This window comes from Brassica napus, chromosome C5 (assembly GCF_020379485.1).
Source record: "Brassica napus cultivar Da-Ae chromosome C5, Da-Ae, whole genome shotgun sequence".
Taxonomy (NCBI): Eukaryota; Viridiplantae; Streptophyta; class Magnoliopsida; order Brassicales; family Brassicaceae; genus Brassica; species Brassica napus.
Genome location: NC_063448.1, coordinates 51,514,313 through 51,527,812, shown reverse-complemented (window position 1 = coordinate 51,527,812; position 13,500 = coordinate 51,514,313). Strand labels below are relative to the sequence as shown.

Sequence of the window (13,500 nt, the reverse complement as noted above, 5' to 3'; positions counted from 1 at the left end):
TTCCAAAGTTCAAATTTTATCGTTTTGATTGCAAGTGGTTACTACTTTCAAAACACCACAGGCAAAGGTGATACTCGTAACACACACAAAGAGCATCTCCAAAAATACTCTCTATTTTAGATCTATTTTAGAGTTTGCAAAACTCTATATTTGACGTTTCAATGTGTTCTTCTCCAAAAGCAAAACTTCAAATGTAACTTCAAATTATTTGTAATTTACACTAAGGTCCTTAAAACTTTTATAAATCACTAGTACATAAATAAATCCATAAAACTTTTATATATCACTAGTACATATATAAAAATATTATAGTAATATTAATTAATAAAATCTTATACTAAAATATAAAATTATAAATAGTAATACATAATTAGTTATTAAAGTACAAGAAAAATATCACATTATTCCGTAAAATTATTTCCGTAATGATCCACTTTCAATTAAACAGAATTTTTTGAAAAATATTTTAGAGGTTCCAAAAAAAATTTACTAGACTATTAGTGTTGTTATAATATTTAATTTTGTGCAATAATTATGTCTTCATGTATCTTTTCAAAAAAAAAATTTTATTAAGTTCTTTTGTAATATTCTTGTTGTCTAATTCTAGTTCTACGATATTATAAATCTCTTTTAAAAATTTTTTATTTAATTTTATGTGTAAAATTTGAATTTATAAAAATAAAATTGAAACATTTATGATCTACAAAAAATTTAAAGATTAAAATGATAAATGAGAAAATACTTAAAAATCATAAATGTGATGTATAATTAATTATAAGGACCAAAAATGCAAATGAAAAGATGAAATTTCAAATTTGGAGTTTTGAGTAGTGAAACTTCATATTTGAAGTTTCACTTCTTAAAACTCTAAATTTGAAGTCTTGAAATTCTTTTTTGAAGAGTAAAAAACTATATATTTAAAGTTATTGTGCTAGGAAACAACCGTCTTTCGTCGTACATATGGATGCAGAGTTATCACTTTGGTTTACAGAGTCAACATGAGTCTGTGAATGTTTGTTGTCAAAAAAAAAAAAAAAGAGTTTCTGTGGGAGATGCTCTAATATCGTTAGAGCATCTCTAAAAAGAAACTCTATTTTGAAGTTTCCAAAACTCTATATTTGAAGTCTAAAAGTGTTCTTCTCAAAAACAAAACTCCAAATTCAACTTCAAAACTATTTGTATTTTATAATATAGTCCTTATATTTGTCATAACTAATTTGAATTCATATAAATTTTGTAAATAACTAGTACATATATAAGCATATTACAACAATATTAATTAATAAACTATTATATTAAAATATAAAATTTTAAATAAAAATAATATAATTAATATTAAACTTCAAACAAATACCATATTATTCAATATAATGATTTTCGTAATGCATATATGATCTACTAGTGCATTCTAAAGTAAAAATGGTCTCCTCATTTTTATTTTGTAGATTACAAGCTAAAATTTGTTGAAATCGGATGATATTAATACTTGTAAATACATTAGATCAGAACAATAAAGTAAAAAAGAAACATAAAGTATTGCTAAAATACTAATTTTTATAGATGATATTAATAGTCTTGAATATATTCGATATGAACAAGAAAGAATTGTACGAAAAACATCACAAACAACAACAACAACAACAACCATCTTCAGTTTTAAAAAAATGTGGACAATATTTGAAAATTTTGAAGGTTCTGGATCAAACTTACCTGACTATTAGTGTTGTTGTAATATTTAAATTTGTGTAATAGTTATGTCTTCATGTAATTTTTAAAAGTTTTTTTGTTAAGCTTCTTTTGTATATTATTGTTGTCTAAATCTAGTTTAAAATATTTTAATTCTTCTTTTAAAATTTTATTTAATTTTATGTGTAAAACTTAAATTCTGTAAAAAAATTAAAATATTTATGAGATATGAATTAAAACAATAAACAAGAAAATATTTATGAATCATAAATGTGATGTGTAATGTATGGACTAAAATGCAAATAAAAATATGAAACTTCAAATTTGAAGTTTTGAAAAGTGAAACTTCAAATATAGAGTTTCACTTCTCAAAACTTCAAATTTAAAGTTTTGAAAATTTTTTTTTGAGAGCAAAAAACTTCAAGTTAGAGAGAGAGAGTATCTTCTAGAAATGCTCTTATAACCGGCCGGTAGTGACAACCTGTTTTGTTTTAAACAATCGGTTTGGTTTGAAATATTGTTAAGTTCGGTCGGTTAATCAGCTTGTGAAATTTATAGATATGAACAAATCTCGAAAACTAAGATAATCATTTTGGCTCATACTCAAACATATGGTCTTTGACTGGTTAACATTTTTAACCCAAATTATAATGGTGACAAATTTGTCATTCTTATTCCAAGAAGTTGTTAATCAGGTGAAATTATAGTTCTTTCCATTTATTCTTACTACTGATTAAGAAGAAAAACGTACACTCTTTGTTACTATAGATTTTATAAAAATAACACCCCCCCTTTTTCCTTCTCTTCCCTAATTAACTTTTTCTTCTCATTTCTATTATTTTACATTTCTCTCTTTTACTCCACAAATTACCAATCACAGCATGATGCCTTTTTTAATATCATAATCAGGCCCGGTCCGGAGAAATTAAGGGCCGGAAGCAAAAAAAATTATGGGCCTATAACTTTTAATAACATATAAGAGTAAAAGAGGTAAAAGTTAAAAAAAAAAAGAGCCAGAGTGCTTCGAACTCGTGACTTCTACATATATCAATTGCTAAAAAAACCAATTGAGCTACTGGCGAATTTGTTGAATTGAAGACCGAAATTTTAATTATTTTATTGAGGGCCGGAAGCTAGTGCTTGTCCAGCTTGTACCGAGGGCCGCTACTGATCATAATGTCTAGTTCCTCTAGGGTTGAGAGACCAGACAAATGAATGATAATCTAAGGCTAAGAATGGGAGGTGGGAAAACTAGTGGGCGTTACACAAGGGGTGTGGCATCCACCTTCTATTCCCATTCACATATCAACAATGCAATTTTAAAATAAGATGAACCATACTCATACAGTAAAAAATAGTGGATCATACACCCAAACAGTAAAGAAACGCCTTTTACCTATGAAAGAAGGGTAGCATACACTCTGTGAATTTTATGATGATAATAACATGAATTGGTTAAATAACAAATATGAAAATGAAAAACTATAATGGGCAGGATGTTGCTTTTTAAAACTACTATAACTTCTTTATGTTTTATGTAATGTATTTATAAATTATATTTTCTCAATTTAAATACATTTATGATTTTTAATTGACATTTGTAATAATTTAAAAATTGTTAATGTATTATAATATTTATGTTTCATATTCAGATAATGTAATTACTATGTATATAAATTTTAATTAGTGTATAAAATACTAAATAATACTGTTACATAATAAATAATATTTAAATTTACTATAATATAATTAATAATAATATTTAAATTAATTACTATAATTAGTTTATATTTATTGCATTTTAGTATTTAAAAATAAATACGTTCAATTATGAAAATAAATAGTAATATAGATTTTATATAAATTATATAAAATTTATACAGTATTTTGAACCGCATTTTATCCACTTTTGCCAGTCAAACATAAGTTATGGACCACTAGATCCACTTGATACACTCTTGTTCCACCCGATCCGCTTGAATGACTCTTATTCTGTTTGATCCACTTAATCCACCAGATCTGCAACGCTCGATCCGCTTGAATGACTCTTATTCTGTTTGATCCACTTAATCCACCAGATCTGCAACTCTCGATCCGCTTTCTCCATTTGGAGCCGTATGTATCAACTTGGTTCTGCTTCATTCAACTCTAATCATCTCTCTCAACTTTAATTGGTTTATAGATTCCTTGTCTATGACGTGTTTGTTGCTCTCTTTTACTTTCTTCGGTTGTATGTGCTCCCATTGTAGTAAAACTTAAATGATATGTCTTGTCCTTGTAAAAAGGAAACAAAAGAAGATGATTACAAGTATAGAACTCAACTCCAAAAACACACACAGAAGCATAATTCAAAATTATAGTTAACGATGCTGCAAGTGATAAATTTATCTTGTAACATTTATGCTACAAACCATTTGAAATGAATATCGGAACAGTTGGAATTATGATCAGTCATAATGAATATTTAAAGAAAGCCGGTTCACTCTCGTTGTCTAATGGAGAAAAAGGTATTTGGGAACATGATCATATGATTTATGAGTCATAAGCATGATATTAACACGATATGGGGGTCCACCTTTGAATCTACGAGATGAACTACTTTATAATTTATATATATAAGTTAACCTACAAAATTCTTTTTCCACATTTAATATTTATAAGAAAATAGCAAACTACATAAGCACATGCAGATCAACCGAACATACACTGCCTGGTTTTGCTTGTACATTTGGTGAAATTGAAACAAAGAAGAATACAAACTATACGTATTAACGTTATAAGGTTTTTTTATTATAAATGTTTCGCTGTGATTGTCCCAAGCGATTGAATGAAATTATCGTTTATATCAACTATATAATGCATGCATCCGATTCACGTAAGAGAAGCCTATAGAAACAAATCTCTTATCTCCGAATCAAATAGTTGGTTGACCGATGGATATATTGTTAGGCAGAGGGACATAATTTAGCCGAACATAGTTGCTCTCAACGATCCGTCAAAGTAACGTGAAAGTGAAAAATAAAATTGATATAAATTTATGACGCAACCAGATAGAATACAATATGGTTATTTACTTCTTTACTCGAAAAAAAGAGAGTCAGAAGTCCAAGTCAAAAAGGCCTTCTAAAGTGAAATAAGTAGTGATTTTTTTTTTTTTTTTTTGAAATGAGTAGTGATTTGGTTTTTTGGTGTTGGCTAAATTCGGTTTCTTTGGTTTATTCATTTTTTGTATAAAGATTATGTCATAAGAGGCCAAAAAAAAAAAAAAAAAAACAAAACAATGAATTAAAGATTAAGATCGGATCCATTTTATTCGAATTCCAGCCATAAACTATGCAAAGTACAGAATGTATTTCTTTATTTTTAAAGTTGAGGACACGTGAAGAGAGGACCGATTTATAAAACCAGATTGATTCTGGTTTCCATTAAATGATTGTTCCGGTTTAATTCGGTTCACAATGATATACACGCTGTATTCTGTAAACCACGGGACAAGTTCCATTGACATTTTGCATCCAGATAAAACCAGGTGAGCATGTTATACAGTGTACCTCACCACAGAGGATGAGCACCCCCTTCGTCTTTTCACTTTAACATATTACACTCTGTACTCCAAATACAGCAACCGTCACTTTTCGAATTCGCCCAATTCACTTTTATCTTCAGTCTCCTGAAACGCCATTGAAATGGTTTGAAGCTCTGTAAGTACTCTTTTGTCTTCTACTTTTTTTAACAGATCGATGAACTCTGATCCATAGCTTCATATCTCCAGGTAAGAGATCTACGATTAGCGCCTTCTTTGGAAATGCCGAGGCAGAACCAAACGGTGGAGAATCTCCTCCTCCTCGGGAAAATCAGGAAGCGCGGATGCTCCTCTCCGACGTCGTCGACTTCCTCCGTTCTCAGGGAAGGCTACCGTTTCAAGAGAGCGATTGTCGTCGGGAAAAGAGGAGGATCCACCACTCCTGTCCCCACGTGGAGGCTCATGGGCCGATCTCCTTCTCCGGCTGCTTCTCCGTCGCAGTGCGGGAGCAAGACCGGGAGAGGAGCGCCTGCGGCTCCTGTTTCGGCGAGGAAGCTGGCTGCGACTCTGTGGGAGATGAACGAGATGCCTTCTTCGCCGAGAGGTGTGGAAGAGGCAACGAGTAGAAAGGTTAGAAAGGAGAGAATCGCGCCGCTTCCTCCTCCTCCTCCGCCGAGGTCGGTCCGTTCTGGTTCTCTGCCGCCTCACCTCTCTGATCCTTCGCATAGTCCTGTCTCTGAGGTAAAACTCTTATTCCTTTTAGCTCAACTAGAAAGGATCCTCGCCACCAGCCATTGTGTTAGAGGTCCCTGGTTCGAGTGACCAAAACTAATATTAAATGTTGTGGTTGAACCTAGTAGTCTTATTCTTTTTGATTGGTGAGGAGGTAAAGGAATGTGCTTTGATTCGGTATTATTGCTGGCGCCATGTGATTTTGTTTTGACTGATCAAAGGAGAGAGAGAGAGAGAGAGAAACTGATTTGCTTTGATAAAAGATCTCAACTATGATAAGAAGTCTTTTGTGTGATTCTGAGGTCTGAATTTGGTCAAAGTTGCAACCTTCATTGAGTATTTTATTAATTAGTGGAGAATGTATTATATAGTTCTTTAGGTGCAGTTTCTGATTGATGTTAAGAAGTGGGATTAGAGAAGATTAGAAAACTCTTGATCCTTAAGAATCTTTTGTCATGTGCTCTTAACAAATCACGTTTAAGTGCTTGCGTAAGGGTATGCTTCCTTTATAAGTTGGTGCCGTTTAGTTTTTGCATAATTGAGTTTTTTTTTTCATTGATCATATGGAGGTAGTTGTGGTTGGTTATTTAGCGGTTGATTTATTGGGGAATAATGTAGGCCTAGATTCTCTTATAATTGAGACCTAAGAAAAGATATCTACCTATATAATGCTAAATATGGCAATTGACAATGCGTTATAGGGAAGCTGAGAAACTCTTTGTTTTTTTGTAGAGGATGGAAAGATCAGGGACTGGAAGCCGACAGAGAAGAGCATCCTCCACTGTGCAGAAGCTTAGGCTTGGAGATCATAATGTGGTGGCTAGGGATCGTATTAGCAACGCTAGCTTCATGGATGTAAGTTGATTTTCTTCGTTTACTTTTGGGGTTTGTGTCTTTGAGCATTAAGGGGGGACCACCTTTCTATCTGTAGCTTCCATTGAGCATACTTTTGATTGTGCTGTTCATGTCATATAGCTCTGGATGATGCATGTTAGAAGCATACAATGTATATATTTTGTCATGCACATATACATTACATGTAAGTCAATAAGAGCAACAAAGAGGTACTGAATCCCATATGCTTTCTCACATTGATTTCTTGATTGCAGATTGAGACAAGATCACGAGCAGAGACACCGACTGGGTCAACAACCGTGGGAGTGAAAACACGGTTGAAGGATTGTAGTAACGCTCTCACAACATCGAAAGAGCTTCTCAAAATCATCAACAGAATGTGGGGTCAAGAAGACCGCCCATCTTCCAGCATGTCCCTCGTCTCCGCTCTCCACTCCGAGCTCGAAAGAGCTCGCCTACAGGTCAACGAGGTCATCCGCGAACACAAACCGGAAAACAGCGACGTCACCTACCTGATGAAGCGTTTCGCCGAAGAGAAAGCGGCGTGGAAAAGCCACGAGCAAGAAGTCGTCGAGGCCGCGATAGAATCCGTCGCCGGCGAGCTCGAGGTGGAGAGGAAGCTGAGGAGAAGGTTCGAGGGGTTGAACAAGAAGCTAGGCAAAGAACTATCCGACACAAAAGCAGCTCTGATGAAAGCAGTGAAGGAGATAGAGAACGAGAAGCGAGCGAGAGTGATGGTGGAGAAAGTCTGCGACGAGCTAGCGAGAGACATCAGCGAAGACAAAGCCGAGGTCGAAGAGCTGAAGAGAGAGTCTTTCAAAGTGAAAGAAGAAGTCGAGAAGGAGAGAGAGATGCTGCAGTTAGCTGACGCGTTGCGGGAGGAGAGAGTGCAGATGAAACTCTCGGAGGCTAAGCACCAGCTCGAGGAGAAAAACGCGGCTGTTGATAAGCTGAGGAACCAGCTTCAAACCTACCTCAAAGCAAAGAGATGCAAAGAGAAGAGCATTGAACCGCCTCAGACTGAAGAGTACCTAAACCACCACATCGGTTTCGGTTCTTATAACATCGAAGATGGAGAAGTTGAGGACGAAAACGAAGAAGATTCAGGCGGAGAAAGCGATCTTCACTCCATAGAACTGAACATGGAGAACAAGAGCTATAAATGGCCTTATGGAGAAGAGAACAACAGAGTAGGGAGAAAGTCAACGCCGAGTAAAAGCCTTTCTTTACAGAGAAGCATATCGGATTGTGTTGATTGGGTTGTACAGAGCGAGAAGCTTCAGAAAAGTGGAGACGGAGGATTGGACTGGGGAAGATCTGTTGAGGTTGAGCCTAAAGGTTACTTGGATGAAACGCAAGCGTATAAACCAAGCAAGGCTTCTTCAAAAGATCATCTCCTCTCGGGTCCAAGACTAAGTAACTTCCGCGGTGGATCAGTTTCGAAGTCGCGGTTGTCTGATGCAGCCAAAGGTGAAAACCAGAATGCTAGAAAATCAAGATGGTAATGAGTTAAAAAAAGCTAGCAAATTTGGGAGCAGAGATCAATAGAATCTAAAAGACTTTTTACATGTACTAATGATCTACATTTTCTCTGTTCCGCCTCGTTTTGTCAAGTGTGGTTATTCTTCGTATGTAAGTTGAGAACAACAACAAAAAAAAAAAGCTTGAATTTTTGGACTGAAAATGATCCAAACATGCAAGAGCTTGCAGAAACTGTCTAAGAACACTATCCCCTCCTTTACACCGTCGTCTCTTGCAGAATCTGTCTAATTATAAACACAGTTAATTCGAATGGGCTTCTAGTTGTGGGCTTTTCTAATATCAATTTCTCAACTAATTTGATGATTAGGCCCTTTATCTTCCGCGCTTGTATATACCACAGGAGACCCGACTGGTAGTTCCCAACTTCCCATTATGGTACTTGCACGAATTATATTATTTCTGAATTCTGTGTAACGAACTTTTTAATTTGAACCATGTATACGTATTGTTAACTGTACACCATACGTAAATATGTATATTACTATGTTGTCAGCTCATCACATCTTTTGAAATATGTATAGGAGACTTGTTATTATTGTATATACCACATGACATGAGACTAGGACCGGCTCCGAACAATGCTATGCGAAACATTTACAACAAGCCCCCAAAATTTTTTAAAAATATACATAGACACGAAAACCTAATTTTTTTTTTTTTAACATAAAACATTATCACAGACCCCCAAAATCTCAGGGCCGGTCCTGCATGAGACAGATGCGTTGTTATGGTTTCTATGTTTATGATCCTTGGTCACCTATTTTTAGTATCCTTGTCATGGCTACGTAGAAAAACTATCCAAGGTCAACTGTCGCATATGGCCGATTTAGTATCATTGGCCTGTTTGATGTGCATAAAGTAAGATATTTGGATGTTTGACAAAGTTGATACTCGTATTTTAATTTCCACGTTATAAAACTCTTATGATAAAAAATGTTGGAGAAAACCAACACGCAAGAGTTTTTTGTCAAAGAAAAATGATTTTAATTGAAGATTGAGTATGAAAAAACTGGAATTAGATAAATCTTTTGTCTAAGCACTTGCACCTGCTAATTTTTTCTACTCGTTTTAGAAACATTCATTTTCTTTATGACAATTATAGCTTTGTCTTTTGCATCGTGGCGTAAAGAATAATTAAACCAAAATGTACAGAGTCATCTAATCGTTTGTTTGTTTGTTTTTTTTTTTTTGATAATCGAGGGTTCTTCACTTACGTGGATCATTCCCTGGGCCCGGTTAGGCAGCGGTCCACTTCACCCGGGAGGGCTTAAACCTGGGCTGGGGACAAGGCCCAACACCCAGTACCGCATTTGATGACAGGATGGGCAGTTCCCCTCCGCCTGGCGTCGAACCCGGGAGCATGACAATTGGCCCCCAAAGTCTTTACCAAACGAGCTACCACATCCCGTCCATCTAATCGTTTGTTACGCTGCCCATGTCGTTTACACGAATTCACGTATCTATAAAGAGAGTTTAGTCAACGAAGCTAAATCATTAATGAGTATACATTTTGTTAATTATATATCTAATCACAATTCAACTAATAAAAATAATTGATATAATACAAATTATCTTATAATTTCATTAAAAAAATTAAAATTAAATGTATTTTAAAATTAAAATAATTTTCTAAAATAGTAAAAACAGAAAATATAGTATATTCAATAGTATATTGTTATCTTTTTTTTATTATTGTTATCATTAAGATAATATATAAATTTATCAGGACCACTCGCCCGAGACCAGCAAATTGAAAGTATTCCTTTGAGTAAGACTCAGATGGTGGATAGGAATGGATGACACTTCACATATAATGAGAAATATTCAGTTAAATCAGGATATCAGTTAGAACGGGTCTATCCGGACAAAGCAAAACCATCAGTGTTTTATGGTCCCACAGTGGATATTATGAAAGCGTTCTGCTGGGAGGTGAGATGCCCTCCGAAGATTAAACACTTTTTATGGCAAATGGTATCCGGATGTATAGTTGTTAAGAAGAATTTGCAAGCAAGAGGAATGAAGGGAAATATTTGTTGTGTTAGATGTGGAGCTGAGGAGGAATCAATAAACCATGTGTTTTTTGAGTGCCCTCCTGCGCGTCAAGTTTGGGCTTTGTCAAAGATACCGTCTAACCCAACCTACTTCCCCACTAGTTCTCTATTTACGAATATGGATCATCTTTTTTGGAGGGTACTCCCGAAAATGGAAGATCATCAGTTTGCGTGGATATTATGGTATATTTGGAAATGAAGGAATAATAAGGTTTTTAGTAATTTGGATATTGACCCAAGAGATATACTTACGCTTGCAGAAACTGAATCAACACTTTGGTCTGAGGCTCAGGTGATGAAGACTAAGCAGGTACCACAACAGACTGAGGTTTTGAATCGTCAGCCGCGGGTTGGTCGTTGGTGCTTTATAGATGGTTCCTGGAAAGATAAAGAACCTTATTCAGGTCAAGGATGATATAGCATACTCGAGGGCTTTCAGAGATTGATGGATGCAAGGAATTCTAGGGCATGTATTTCACCTCTTCATGCAGAGATGGAAGCACTGATATGGGCTATGGAATGTATGTGGAATTTACATCAGTTTCAGGTTACTTTTGCTACAGATTGTTCTCAATTGGTGAAGATGGTTTCGGAACCAGAGGAATGGTCGGCGTTTGAGAGTTATCTGCACGACATAAAGCTACTGAAGACACGTTTTACTAGCTCAGAGATTATTCATGTACCCCGGACGGAAAATCAAAAGGCGGATAGTCTAGCACGATGTGCCAAAAAACAATCGTCTTCCGTCGTTCACATGGATGCGGAGTTACCAGATTGATTCGCAGAGTCTATATGAGTCTGTTTGTTAATGGCAAAAAAAAAAAAAAGAAGATAATATATAAATTTGTCTTACCAAAATCCTTCTTCCAAAAAAATCATTAAATAATTTCACATGGGAAATTAACTCACACTGCAATAATAATCGCTTGCTTTTGGTGTGAAGCTACGTGATATTCTAGTCACAACGATTAACTCTGACGTAGCCATTTTCCTAGTTTCTGTACAAGATTTTGTTATCTTGTGATTAACATTAATAGACATTTAATTCTTTTCCTGCATCGATTAAGACACCTTTGCATGTACGTATGCGGTCTATACAAAGACGTATACATATCTGTTTTCATTAATACAATCAAAGACAATTCGTTCTCTGCTGTCAACATATACTATTCGTAATTCTTTTTTTTTTTTTTTTTTGATAATCCAGGGTAATTCGCGGTTTATTCCCTGGGCCCGGTCAGGTAGCGGACGGGTTTCACCCGGGAGGGTATGTCCTGAGTTCGAAGGCTCAGTACCCGTTTTTGGTGACATGGAAGAGCAGTTCGCCTCCGGCTGGCGTCAAACTCGGAAGCATGACAATTGGTCTCCAAGGCTCTAACCAGTAGAAGTGACTCATCCAGTCTATTTGATAAATACCAAATGAAATTTCCGAGAAAAATAACACTTATTTAATACGATCCCCGTAGTAAAAGATTATGGTTGTACCTTCTTTGCAATGTATCCATTAAAATATTCAAATCTAGTTACTTGATTTACGACTTCAAATATTGTATGTATGTATAGTTTTAATATGTTTTGGAAAATAAATTTATCATGCAAACTAGAAATTTTTATTTTAAAAAAATGCAAACAAGAAATACATAACATACATATAATATTATTGTATTTTTAACTATTGTAAACAATATATATATTGTATATATATATATATATATATAACCTATACGATATTTTGAACAACAGAATTTGATAACAGTTAAAGCACTTACAAATATACCCAACTGTGAACTAAACTGAGATTAGTCTGTCCGTGAACTTCTTTATCACAATATTATATTGTAGAATACATAATTTACTTGATTAAATCTAATACGTATACAATAACCCATAAACATACTTTAAATTTTGGAAAATATAGTTTGAAAGCCATATAAAAAAAATATATATCTAGTTTGAAAATCAAAACCACCAACTAAAGTTGTAGTATGTTGGTTTGTATAGTACAGTTTATCGTCATGTCTGGGTGAGTTATAGATACTACCAGTTATAATAAAATCTAGTAATCAAAAACGATAAAAAATTTAATTTTTGTTTTAGACGACGTGTCAACATTGCCATTTAAAAAGGTGATAATTCATTTCTAACAGTTAAAGACTAATCTCTCTAGCTATTTTAGTGTATGATTTATTATATTTTCACCAGCCGTAATTAAATTCCCATTAAATCAAGCTGTAATGAAAATCTCTCTCTCAACATTTTTATGTGGATGTTTGTTTTATAAAATGGCCTAACCAGAACAACAAGAAGTTTTCTCAATAAAGCCAACACTTCTTTCTCAACCCCCAAATAGAGAGAGAGAGCAGAGAATCAATGAGACGGAGGAACAGGAGCGGTCCTAAGCTCGAGTTGAAGCTGAACCTTTCGCCACCTCCTTCTCAAGGCGAGCAGATGAGTATGGTTCGGTCTCCAAGCAGATCAAACACAGCTTCACCAAACTCATGCGTTTCCTCTGAACCGAGCCAGGAGGAGATGGAGAAACCAATCTCAATGGTCCTCGTCGGTTGCCCTCGTTGCCTTATGTACGTTATGCTCTCTCAGGATGAGCCAAAGTGTCCTAAATGCAAAAGCACCGTCCTACTCGATTTCTTCCATGAAAACGCCTCTGCCGATACAACCGCTCCCGCCGTCACCACTAAACGCAATAAGAGCTTCATAACCAATATTTAAAACTTAAACCTATAGGCTGATCCAACCGTTCTTGTTTCTGTATTTTCTCTTGCATCTTCTAGTAGTCGTTTGTCATTGAGTAGTGCTAATCACTGCTCCACTTTGAAATGTTGTCTATTGTTTTGCTTGTCCAGAAAACATAGTTAAAATGGTACCGTATGATATAAATTAGTTTTTATGGACTATAAATTAGTTTTTATGGACTATGGTACTACGTACTACTTAATATGTGTGTAAAATTTTAAACATCATACAATTAAATCTAGAGGGAGTATGATTCTTTGGGTTTGCGTACGAATATTTTACTCCCGTAAACTCATAAAATTATACTTATTATGCATTTTGAAAAACATAACCATCGAATATGCAATTTCCTTTTGGTCA

At 34.7% G+C, this 13,500-nt stretch overlaps 2 protein-coding genes across 3 annotated transcripts; both read left to right on the top strand.

Annotated features, from left to right (window-relative positions):
• Positions 1–5,176: 5,176 nt before the first annotated feature.
• LOC106452489 (uncharacterized protein At5g41620) lies at positions 5,177–8,491 on the top strand. Of its 2 annotated transcripts, none has more exons than XM_013894628.3 (4): positions 5,177–5,387; positions 5,459–5,950; positions 6,674–6,796; positions 7,051–8,491. In XM_013894628.3, the coding sequence occupies exons 2-4, from the start codon at positions 5,492–5,494 to the stop codon at positions 8,299–8,301; spliced, it is 1,833 nt and encodes a 610-aa protein (XP_013750082.2). In that variant the 5' UTR covers positions 5,177–5,387; positions 5,459–5,491; the 3' UTR covers positions 8,302–8,491. The 2 variants fall into 2 exon arrangements, with proteins under 2 accessions (XP_013750082.2, XP_013750084.2); XM_013894630.3 differs by having other exon boundaries at positions 5,257–5,387; positions 5,445–5,950.
• A 4,145-nt stretch (positions 8,492–12,636) lies between these two features.
• Positions 12,637–13,322, top strand: BNAC05G41610D (protein GL2-INTERACTING REPRESSOR 2). Its single transcript, XM_013784697.3, has one exon. It carries the CDS (start codon positions 12,760–12,762, stop codon positions 13,114–13,116), a length of 357 nt encoding a protein of 118 aa, XP_013640151.1. The 5' UTR covers positions 12,637–12,759; the 3' UTR covers positions 13,117–13,322.
• Positions 13,323–13,500: the final 178 nt, after the last annotated feature.

Bases quoted from the DNA above. Each gene is read 5' to 3' on its own strand.
- LOC106452489 (XM_013894628.3), top strand. From the start codon at position 5,492: ATGCCGAGGCAGAACCAAACGGTGGAGAATCTCCTCCTCCTCGGGAAA. The intron at 5,951-6,673 runs GTAAAACTCTTA...GTTTTTTTGTAG, and splicing joins CGCATAGTCCTGTCTCTGAG to AGGATGGAAAGATCAGGGAC. The intron at 6,797-7,050 runs GTAAGTTGATTT...TCTTGATTGCAG, and splicing joins GCAACGCTAGCTTCATGGAT to ATTGAGACAAGATCACGAGC.
- BNAC05G41610D (XM_013784697.3), top strand. From the start codon at position 12,760: ATGAGACGGAGGAACAGGAGCGGTCCTAAGCTCGAGTTGAAGCTGAAC.